Source organism: Scyliorhinus torazame, chromosome 8 (assembly GCF_047496885.1).
Source record: "Scyliorhinus torazame isolate Kashiwa2021f chromosome 8, sScyTor2.1, whole genome shotgun sequence".
NCBI lineage: Eukaryota > Metazoa > Chordata > Chondrichthyes > Carcharhiniformes > Scyliorhinidae > Scyliorhinus > Scyliorhinus torazame.
Genome location: NC_092714.1, coordinates 266641628 through 266653765, shown reverse-complemented (window position 1 = coordinate 266653765; position 12138 = coordinate 266641628). Strand labels below are relative to the sequence as shown.

General features: G+C 50.2%; 1 protein-coding gene across 1 annotated transcript in view; it reads right to left on the bottom strand.

Annotated features, from left to right (window-relative positions):
- Window positions 1-1355: 1355 nt before the first annotated feature.
- Window positions 1356-12138, bottom strand: part of LOC140428618 (growth/differentiation factor 5-like) — a 45636-nt gene continuing 34853 nt past the window's right edge. Inside the window, exon 2 of the mRNA XM_072515281.1 lies at window positions 1356-3468. Within this exon, the coding sequence (XP_072371382.1) occupies window positions 2597-3468 (872 nt within the window). The 3' untranslated portion in view covers window positions 1356-2596. The remainder of the gene's footprint in view (window positions 3469-12138) is intronic.

The following is a 12138-nucleotide window of genomic DNA, read 5'->3' as shown; positions in this document are numbered from 1 at the left end:
TTTCAGTACTCATAAGAGGAGTGATTAAAGTTCATGAATTGACAGTTACTAGAGGGGAGATAGTTTGATTGTAGAGTCCAGTTGGTGCAGCTAATCTGTTGCCAGTTAAATCACAGCATATTGCAAAATGTTTGAAAAGGGCTTGAAGGTAAAATCGCCATCGTCCCAGGTGACCATAGGCTGCTTTCTGGCTGGTGATGATTTAACCTGAGGATCACCTCACCTCAGGTGAGGGGGCAGGATTGAAAAGGTGAGGCCTTCATGAATAACCTCAGCCGGTACAGGAATTGAACCCACGCTGCTGGCCTCGCTCCGCATCACGAATCAGCTGTCTAGCTAACCGAGCTAAACCGACCCCATTGAAGCAGAGGATGGACTGGATAATTGCATCAATCACTGTGCAATGAGCGTAGTGAAAGTTTTTGAAATAGTTGAGCCTAACATTCACTTTGGGATTGCCTGCCTGATGGTGTCACTAGGTGCAGGGATACAATACAAGGCATGGCTCTGATAGAGCCATGCAATGGACAGATAGGTAGCAATGGCCAAGGCCAAAGCCACACCCAACAGAAAATGTACTGGAGCGTGTTTCGTATTTGTTTTGAGAGGAGAGTTCAGGCACAACAGGTGGACTAGGAACCTCCAGCTATCTACAAGGAGAATGTTTGATTGCCTCCACAGAAACTAGTGTCTAGTTGGCTATCAGAAAACTGACCAATGTGATTTGAACCCATTAGATACTGGGAGCCCTAATTGAGCGGCAAAGCAAGCAACATAAATGGCAATAAGATGTGCGGGTGCACAGCTGTGCTTCTGTGGGCCAAGGTATGGATGCATTCCAGTGAATGGTGAATCACGCCCCCCATCCCACTCCACCCCATTCAGAGATTTGGCACTGCTGGCCTGTAAGCATATTCTAATTAATATTAAATGGATATATACCTCAAATCAATTGTATTGCTCTTTCCCACTGAACCTCAACTGAAGACAGCCCGATTGAGGAGTCAAAGTGACAGACTTTTCAAGGTTTTTGGGGGGCTTTTATATTTTCTCCCTTTTTATGTTTTGAATCACAATGTACATAGAGCATTGCCAAACTCAGAACTGGCTGATTTTCAGGCCTCTGCTTTTGTCACTTATCGGGTCTGATATTTACAGTGTAAATGAATGTTTTCTGAGTGAGTTTGATGATATAGTGCTCTGCAGGATTAGGAAAGTGGATGTGTGGTCTGCCTGCCTCTGTCTCGGAGTGTTTATCCCTCCCCCTTTTTCATCTTAGGAGAACATTTTTTTAAATATTTCTAACAGGACAAAGATTAGAAATCCATTTATTTGGAGTTCAAGTCTCTGGACCATGTTGGTTTAAATAAGATCGCTCGTTTCCTGACAAAAGTTTGAAAGCTACATGATTTATAATTTGACTTTAACAGGGAAGCAGCTGTTTAATGCATTGCTATTGACAAGAATTTGGCGACGGTTCTGATAGAACGAGATATTGAGCAGATCTCGGCTGCTACCTGCTGAACTTGCTCCCTCACATAACAAAAGGAAGGTGAGAATATCAGACAGCAACACTGGGATCACAGATTGGAGAGTGCAAGTAGTATGTGAATGGGTTAAGGGTCAATTTTTTCTGACAAGCCTTGTGCCCATCAACTGCATGGATTTGTGGCACAGTCGCCTTTGGGTTAGCGCTGATGGCCCTGACAATCTGGAGAAGGTTCCCTGCAACATCACATGTTGTCCCACGCCCTGATGGGTCATGAGTGAATGGTGCCATCAGATTGACCGCCAGTACAGTGGAAGATGTTAACATTGGCCTCAATTTCTCTCTACGCATTTTCTCGATGGTACAGGAGACACCAGGATGATATTCTGGATAATGCCTGTATGTAAAAAAGCAAATTACTGCAGGTGCTGGAATCTGAAACCAAAGAGAAAATGCTGGAAAATCTCAGCAGGTCTGGCAACATCTGTAGGGAGAGAAAAGAGCTAACGTGCCTGTATGTGTTGATCAAGAGATGATATTTCATGGGACTGCTCTGAAATTAATGAATCGGCTGCAACATCAGCCGTTGAATGTAGAGCAAGGATTACAGTTTGCCCCAAGTTCGCGAAGAGAATCTTTCTGAAGCCATGTCTCGGCTTAATTACCCTCCCTGACCCCCTTCAACCCACGCCCTTCCCGCAAGGATTACTCATCCCCTCGCACCGTCTCTGTTTCAGTTAAGCGTGGCAGTGATGGGTGAGTGGGTTATGGTGGAAGCGTGAGCTACCCGCAGCATGGACTGTTTGAGTCATCAGTTGGATTCTTGGCGCCAAGTCACTGCCGTGAAAGGGCATGTCATCCAGAGGAAAACACTTTGGAACCAGTTTGGTTGCTTGAGTTAATGTGGAGCCAATGCTGACTCTTACTTGGGCTTCAACAGTAATTTAGTTCCTGCACCATTGAATATTCATGTTTATTTATTACCAAAGTTCTGTGGTGCATTTTCAGCCATTGGCACCACCAGAAAGCCAACTGTACCTGCAACACTGAATATGGCACAAGTCCCATTTGTACCTATCACTGATTGCCCAGTAATTCGGTCCAATGCTACCTGCAACCACAGGACTCTACTACCATATCTTCATACTGTTTATACACCACATTATTAGCAGAGTCTATGTACAAAATACTAATGGGGCTTAGTTTTGTGGGTACACAACAACTAGGCGGAGTTGACTCTGGGTCCATGGAGTTCATCAATGTCTGGATAATGGCATGGTTTGTGGGTTCTAAGTGAGACCGAAGGGGAAAGTCACAAACCCCCTCACAGTGATAAGCCTCATAGTCCAATGGAGCAATAATCCAGTCATCCCAGCCCATCTCCTTGAAGTTCACATGGAGAGGTCTTCTAGTGCACCTTGGCTTGGCCTTCTTGCCTTTCGCTTGGCGGGATGAGTGAGGGGCTCTTCTCTTCCTCCTCTGGTTGAACAGGAATTCATAAACAGTCTTGTCATCCTGCCCAGATCTGGCTTTGACTTCGTTGAAGAACAGGTCCCGTTTTTTGGTCCTACCAGACACCAGCAGAAGAGCTTTCTCTTTGGTTTGGCGACCTGCTCTGCCGAAACCCAAGCTTCTTAAATCCACTGTCCTTCCCCTGTCCAAGGCCTCCAGTTCAAAGCAAAGTTGAGTCAACTGCTGCTCCTTTCTGGACATTTTGAAGAGCTTCCAAATGTTGAAGACTTCCCATTTGGGCGCATCCAAAACGTCAACAGAGCGAGAGTCAAGTATGATTGGTTTCTGTCTGTCGGCGGGGCACTTGGATATTCTGAGATTGTACACACTTCCTGGAAGCCTTGCCCTCCTCGGATCAACTGGCCGGGTCCGCAGGATCCGTAGTTCTGCTCCCAATAACCCTTCCTTCTCCATAGCACTGATGTTGAAAATATACTTCTGCTTCCTCACATACGTGTGGCGATCATCTGAGAAAAGAGGAAATGAATAAGATATTCGAAAGGAATTAATAACCAAGAAAAAATATCATAAAGAATAAGACATACTAAAGTAAGTAGTTATATAGGTTAGGCTAATGGGCTGGTAAACTAAAGATAAGAAAAGTGAGCTCAATTTCCACCAAGACATTTTGAGGAGTTGAATGCTTCAGTTTAAGAACACCTAGAAATTAAAAAAAACTATTAACCATCATTAAAGAAATTGGATAAATAATTGCAAAGGAAACTGGTTTGCTGGACTTTGGGGAAAGGGCCTTGTAGTGGGGCTAATGGAATAGTTTTGTCATAGAGCTGGCATTGGCTCGAGGGGCTGAATGGCATTCTTGTGTGTGCTGTATGATCCATCCGAACACCACCCATTTGTGAAGCCAAAGGAATGCATTTTAATTGTGTTCGTACCAAAATCCATGATGTAAAGGAGAGCAGATATCGAGGGCTGGATTCTCCGCTCCCCTAGCCGCGTGCTTCTTGGTGGCACGCCGTTTGCTGGTGGCGGCATTCTCTCCTCCCGTCGCTTGTCAATGGGATTTCCCATTGAAACCACCCCAGCACTGCCAGGAAACCCATGGGCGGGGGTGTCGGCTTTGGTTTTCTGTGGAAGGACCTGTCACCTCAAATGTTTGAAGGCTCATGACCTACTCCAGAAATTTGATACCTGCACTGACACTTCCATGCAGCACTTGATGGAGTGCGGCAGAATCAGAGGCACGTGCCTGAATTCTCTGGCTGTTGCGATTCAATTTTCCCGCTGGCAGGGCACTACTGCCAGCAGGATTCCCGGCCGAGTGGGGTAGTAGCTTCAATGCGAAATCCCATTGGGAAGGGTCGGGAGTGTGGAATGCTGCTGGAAGTGAACACCGCACCTCCAAGAAACACACGGCTGGGGTAGCGGAGAATCCCACCCACTCCCTTTGGAATGGGTGTGAAAGTTCCCATGCCACAATTGGGAGAGCAGGAATTTCTCTTTTGCTGCGCCAGCAGATAGTCTGTCATTATCTGATTGAGATCTTGGCGTATGCAAATTGGTTGCCGCATCTTCCTCAATGACAACAGAGGCTACATTTCAGAAGTACTTAGTTGCCGGGAAAGTGGTTTGCGACGTGTTGAGCATGTATAAGCTGCCATGGGAATGTGAGTCTTTCATTTCGAGACCTTTTAACGCTTAAGAAATAAACATCTAAAAGGCAAAAAATGACATCTATAATTCACATGAAAGCTTTTTTGGGTCTGTTCCTATCTCTGACCACCAACACTGAGGCTGCCTTATCAAGCGGCTCATGAATAAAATATGTAGGAGAGCAAAGCAAAGACAAACAGCACTGAGGAGAAACAGAGAAGGAGAAAAAAGGCAGTGAAAAGTCTCGAATAATGATTCAAGCCACTAACCCACAGAGGTCCGAACACCATATGTAGCTCCCCCAAATCAACATCTGCAAAAGGTTTTGATGCAAAGAAATGATTACACAGCCGTGTGTTTATGAGTAAACTTGACTTAAAACACAAGGGCATGGTGAATATAGATGGTTTGCACAAACACGTGGACACATGAGCACAAGAATTAGGACCAAAAGCAGATCATTCGGCCCCTCAAACCTGCTCCGCCATTCAATAAGATCATGGCTGATCTGATTGCGGCCATAGCTCCACATCCCTGTCAACTCTTGACTCCCTTGTACATCAAAATCTGCCTAACTCATCCTTGAACATTTTCTATGGCTGGGCCCGCCACCTCTATGCAGGGAAGCCAATTCCACAGAGTAACCACCCGCCAGGAGAGCTACCAGGGTGCCAGCAGCACTGCCAGGCTACCAGGGACACTGCCAGGGTGCCAGGTTAGCAGTGCCAAGGTGCCCAAGTACCAGTTGCCCACACCAGGGATCGGGCCCAGAGGTGCCCCGTCCTTATGAGGTGTGTTAAGGGGAGGCTCGAGGGACCCCTTATCAGGTAAGTTGGGGTGTTGGGAGGGTCCGGAGGCTGTGGTGGGGTATCTTCACCAGACATTGTGTTGAACAAATATTGCCAAATAGCAGCCAAATGTCTTCCCTTGATGCCCATCCCCGCAGCCCATTCAAAGCTGCCACAGCCAAGCTCTCATTAGAAGCTCTGACAATGACAATATTCAAGTTGAACTGACTGTGGTGAATGTATTTCACCTAATGCATGAGCTGTCTGTACTGTCTGTATAATGATGTGACCTGGAAGTGATGATACGGACTACTTCCAGGTACTGCACTGGAACCCCGGTGGGCTCTGCCTCTGGCTCCGCCCTCACCGGGGCCATATATAGTCCGGCCACCTGTGGGTGGCACTCATTTTGTACAGCCGACTCTGGCAGGCGAGTTCATGGATATTAAAGCCTAATGTTCGCTCGTTCTCATGGTCTCACAGTGAATTGACGGTATAACACTAACCCTAAAGTATAGTCAGCAGTAGCACAGTCAGACGTCTTTGTAATAATCCTGATAACAATCCCATCACACAGGATCTAGTGTGTCCATCCAGACAGACCATCAGTGCAATTAACACACGCGACTGTGTACTCTGCCAGTAGATGTCGCTAGCAGCATAGAAATGAAATGGCACAGAAGGGGGCTGTTCGGCCCACCTTGTCCATGCCGACCCAAAAACATCCAGGTGTCCTTTCTAATCCCATCTTCCAGCTGCCGATCCCGGCACGAACTGTGCGCCGCAGGATGCACACATGGACAGTTACGCCGGTGCCAACGCGCGCATGCGCAGTGGCCTCCTTCAACGCGCTGGCTCCAACGCAACATGGCGCAGGACTACAGGGGCCGGCGCGGAGGTAAGGAGGCCCCCCCAGCCACAGAGGCCGGCCCGCCCCGATCACGGGCCTGGCCACATCGGAGGCCCCCCCCCATGCGCCACCCGACCCTTCCACGCCGAGGTCCCGCCGGCCCAGAGCAGGTTAGAACGGCGCCGGCGGGACTCGGCTCTTTTCTTACGGCTGCTCGGCCCATCCGGGCCGGAGAATCGGCGGGTCGGCCGCATAAAGCGGCCCGCGACCGGCGCCGCGCCAACCACGCCGGCACCAACGGCGCCGATTCTCCGCTCTGCAGAGAACTAGGTGCCGGCGATGCGGCGGGGTGGCCCGTTCACGGGGTTGCTCCGGCCTGGCACAGGGCTGGGAGAATCCCGCCCCAGGTTCCTCCTGTCTACTCCACCTCTACCCCTCACATTGTGTGAACCTCAATCACGTCACCCGTCAGCCTTCTCTCTTCCAAGGAAAACAACCCCAACCTCTCCTCGGAGCTACAATTCTCCAGCCCTGGCAGCATTCTTGTAAACCTCCTCTGCACTCTCTCCAGAGCAATAACGTCCTTCCTGTAATGTGGTGACCAGAACTACACACAATACTCCAGTCATGGTCCCATCAGTGTCTTATATAGTTCCATCATTATATCCCAACTTTTGTACTCTATACATTTGCCAATGAAAGAGTGCATTCCATGTGCCTTTGCTACGACCTTATCTACCTGTATTGCCGCCTTTAGGGGCCTGTGCACTTGCACGACAAGTGGCGGGATTCTCCACCCGCTGCGCCACATTTCTGCCTCACCCCGGCGGCGGGATGCTCCGTTACGCCGGCCGGTCAATGAAATGAAAAAATGAAAATCGCTTATTGTCACGAGTAGGCTTCAAATGAAGTTACTGTGAAAAGCCCCCTAGTCGCCACATTCCGGCGCCTGTTCGGGGAGGCTGTTACGGGAATCGAACCGTGCTGCTGGCCTGCCTTGGTCTGCTTTCAAAGCCAGCGATTTAGCCCTGTGCTAAACAGCCCCTATGGGGGGGGGGGGGGGGGGGGGTTCCCGTTGTGGGCAGCCCCACGCCGTCAAAACGGAGAATCCCGCTGGCGGAGAATCCCGCCGAAGATCTCTCATTTCATCTCCCCCTTTCAGCATATTCCCATTTATTGTATATTCTCTTTTACTGCTTGACCTCCCTAAATCTATCATCTCACACTTATCAGAGTTCAGCTCCATCTGCCACTTTCCAGCAACCCATCTATATCATTTTGGAGCGTACAGCTATCCTCCACACCATCCACTACACGGCCAGTTTCGTCTGAAACTTCCCCAATCGTGGCCCCCACATTCAAGTCCAATTCGTTGACATATATAACAAACTGCAGGGGTCCCACCACTTGCGGAAAACCACTTTAAACAGCTTTCCATTCACAAGGCAGCCATCAACCATTCCCTTTGTTTCCTGTTACGAAGCCAACTTTCAGTAACCAGTAAAATTGAGGTATTTAAAATAATTAAAGAGAGGACCTATTTCTTCTGTTGGGGGATTCCAGAACAAGATGGGATATATGGGGCGAAATTCTCCGGAAATGGCGGGATGTCCGCCGACTGGCGCCCAAAACGGCGCAAATCAGTCGGGCATCGCGCCGCCCCAAAGGTGCGGAATGCTCCGCATCTTTGGGGGCCGAGCCCCAACCTTGAGGGGCTAGGCCGGCGTCGGACGAATTTCCGCCCCGCCAGCTGGCGGAAAAGGCTTTTGGTGCCCCGCCAGCTGGCGCGGAAATGACATCTCCGGGCGGCGCATGCGCGGGAGCGTCAGCGGCCACTGACGGCATTCCCGCGCATGCGCAGTGGAGGGAGTCTCTTCCGCCTCCGTCATGGTGGAGACCGTGGCGAAGGCGGAAGGGAAAGAGTGCCCCCACGGCACAGGCCCGCCCGCGGATCGGTGGGACCCGATCGCGGGCCAGGCCACCGTGGGGGCACCCCCCGGGGCCAGATCGCCCCGCGCACCCCCCCCGGAGCCCGCCCGCGCCGCCTTGTCCCGCCGGTAAGGTAGGTGGTTTAATCCACGCCGGCGGGTCAGGCATTTTAGCGGCGGGACTTCGGCCCATCCGGGCCGGAGAATCGCGGGGGTGGGGGGGGGCTGCCAACCGGCGCGGCGCGATTCCCGCCCCTGCCGAATATCCGGTGGTGGAGAATTCGGCAACCAGCGGGGGCGGGATTCACACCAGCTCCCGACGATTCTCCGACCCAGCGGGGGGTCGGAGAATCTCGCCCATGATCTTAAAATTAAGGATTGACCATTAAGTGCGTCAGTTAGCACTTCCTTCACACAAATGCAATTTGAGTGAGATATAGTTCTTGCAGCTAAAAGGATAAGGGATGTGGGGGGGAAGGTGGGATCAGGGTATTGAACTTGATGATCAGCCATGAGCATAATGAATGGTAGAGCAGGGTCAAAGGGCTGGATAGCCTCCTCCTGCTTCTATTTTCTATGTAAGTTTCTATGTAAGTTTAGTGGAAATCTGTAATTTCTTCTCCAAAGTGCTGTTGAAGATATTTTTAATGCAATCTTGGGGTGTGGGCACTTCTGGCTCGGCCAACATTTATTTCCCATCCCTAATTACCCTTGAGAAGGTGGTACTGAGCCGCCTTCAGGAACAACTGCAGTCGCACGGTGGCACAGTGGTTAGCACTGCTGCCTCACGGAGCCGAGGACCCGGGTTCGATTTCCGTCCCGGGTCACTGTCCGTGTGGAGTCTGTACATTCTTCCCGTGTCTGCGTGGGTTTCACCCCCACAACCCAAATATGTGCAGGGTAGGTAGATTGGCCGCGCTAAATTGTCCCTTAATTGGAAAAAAAAAGAATTGGGTATTCTAAATTTATTTTTATAAATGAACCACTGCAGTCCATGTGGCGAGGTACATCCACTGTGCTGCTAGGGAGGGAATTGCAGGATTTTGACCCAGCGGCATTGAAGGAATGGCGATATATTCCCAAGTCAGGAAGGTGAATGGCTCCGAGGGGAATTTCCAGGTGGTACAGTTCCCAGGTGTCTACTACCCTTGCCCTTCTAGATGGTAGTGGTCGTGGGTTTGGAAGAGTGCTGTCTATGGAGCGTTGGTGGGCTCCTGCAGTGCACCTTGTAGATGGTACACACGGCTGTGTCAATGTTGGAGGGAGTGAATGTTTGTGAATGGGGTGCCAATCAAGCGAGCTGACTTGCCCTGGGTGCTGTTGAGCTTCGTGAGTGTGTTGGCACTGTACCCATCCAGGCAAGTGGAGAGTATTCCATCTCACTCCTGACTTGTGACTTGTAGATGGACAGGCTTGGAGGAGAATTCACAGCCTCTGACCTGATCTTGCAGCCACAGAGTTTTTATGGCTGGTCATGATCAGTAGCTGGTCAATGGTAACCCCCTGACCTTATGATGGTGGGAAGGTCATTACTGAAGCAGCTGAAGGTGGCCAGTCTGAGGATACTAGCTTGAGGAACTCTTGTTGCAATGCCCTGGGACTGAGATGATTGACCTCCAACAACCACAACCCCCTTCCTTTGTGCCAGGCATGATTCAAACCAGTGGGGAGTTTTCCCATTGACTCCAGTTTTGTTAGGGATCCTTGATTCTATGCTCGGTGAAATGTGGTCTTGATGTCAACGGCAGGTCTCTCTCACCTCCTGAGTTCAGCTCTTTTGCCCATATTTGAACCAAGGCTGTAATGAGGCCAGGAACTGAGTGGTCCAGGAGGAACCCAAACTGAGCGTCCGTGAGCAGGTTATTGCTGAGTAAGGGCTGTCTGATAGCACTGTTGATGACTCCTTCCATCACTTTGCTGATGATTGAGAGTAGACTGATAGGGCGGTAATTGGCTGGGTTGGATTTGTCCTGCTTCTTTTGAGCAGGACACACCTGTTCAAGATTCCACATTTCTGGGTATATGCCAGTTTTGTATTTGTTCTGGAACAGATTGGCTAGCGGCGCAACTAGTTCTGGAACACAAGTCTTGTGGACTATTTTCGGAATAATGTCAGTGTCCATAGCCTTTGCAGTATTCAATGCCTTCTTATTATTACTGTGGAGTGAATGGAATTGTTTGAAGACTGACATCTGTGGTGCTGGGGACCACAATGTTTAGAAACATTCTTGTTACGATTGACAACTGCAGGGGCAGCACAGTGGCGCAGTGGTTAGCACTGCTGCCTCACGGCGCCGAGGTCCCAGGTTCGATCCCGGCTCTGGGTCTCTGTCCATGTGGAGTTTGCCCATTCTCCCCGTGTTTGCGTGGGTTTCACCCCCACAACCCAAAGATGTGCAGGGTAGGCGGATTGGCCACGCTAAATTGCCCCTTAACTGGAAAAAATGAATTGGGTACTCTAAATTTATTTTAAAAACAAGTAAAAATGATTGACAACTGCTGTCCACTTCACAATGCTAAGTGGTGTCACTTCCTCTTCTCTGGGGGTCTCTACTGGGGGACTCTGATGGGGTCTGGTGGGGGTCCGGTGGAGGGGGGGGATCTGGTGGGGGTGGGGTGGACAGAATTTGCACTGCTGGGGAGGGCAACCCTCCAATGGACTTTGGCAGCTCCTACCTTAAAGACTTACCCCTTTAGCCCACAGCGAGGTCCACCGCTCCAGGGCTATGCTGACAAATACCTGCCCCAATCCACGCCCACGTAAATCCAAGCCCAGAGGGCCGGAGAATCACAGAGACGTGAGGATTTAGGTGTTCAGCCTGTTAGTAGGATGCAAATGGGTCCATTTAGCCTATTTGCATCCTCCCACTGGCACGAGCCTCTACGCCGCTGCCAGCGGGGGACTGGAGCATCGGAGAGGATCAGCGCCTGGCACCCATCCCGTTTTTTTGGACGAGGCTGGATTCGCTCTCCGATCGTGGATCTCTCTGCCAGCCTCGGGCTGCAGAGAATCCAGTCCACAATCTGGAACTCTCTCTTCCGGAAGGCTGCTGAGGCTGGTGAACAACTGAAAATCTTGGCAAGAGTAATAAAGGATGAGGTGTCAAGGCAGGTGGATGGAGCTCAGCCTCAGGTTGGCCACAATCTAATAGAATGCTGGAGCAGCTTTGGTGGGCTCAATAGTTCGAGGGCTCACACATGGGTTGATCCAAGTAATGGCTTTGGAATTTTGTGGGTCCTGTCTAGAAAAGGCCTTAGGGTTTAAAATCCCAGGAGTGCCTGCCAAATTCTTTTTCAAAACATTACTTCCATTTTCTGGTCTTTTATGGCTTCACTGCCTCTCAGCTTCTCCAGCCTGGGGGTGTCCAGGTACAAGATCTGATGCCTCCAGCTTCTCTGTGATCTTTACCAGGGAGAGATAAGCAGGAAATATGCAGGAACGTGAGACCAAAGCCCCATTTATCCCCTCTCACATACATGGCTGCCTCTACTTGGTGTATAACTGCTCAGGGAATTGCTCCCTGGGTGTATATCATAGAATCACATAAGCATGGAAGGAGGCCAGGGAAAGAGCTGCTCTTTTCCTTAAAGATTCTATGATTCTGGGAGGGCCTACACCCTCACTCACTTAATCGGCTAGCACTCCTGCCAAAAAACATGTCTCCTGGAGTATAGTCACAAAGTATTTGCCCAAAGAGTTCAGTATCGGCTTTGATAAACGCTCCTTCCTCAGCATCGGCTTCAACAAGTTCTTTAAGCAGCATTCCCTGAACAACAATGGTTGGGAACATAAATGTGGGCGGCACGGTGGCACAGGGGTTAGCACTGCTGCCTCACAGAGACCCGGGTTCAATTCTGGCCTTGGGAGATTGTGTGGAGTTTGCACCTTCTCCCCGTGTTTCCTCCCACAGTCCAAAGATGTGCAGGTTAGGCGGATTGGCCGCGCTGAAGTGTACC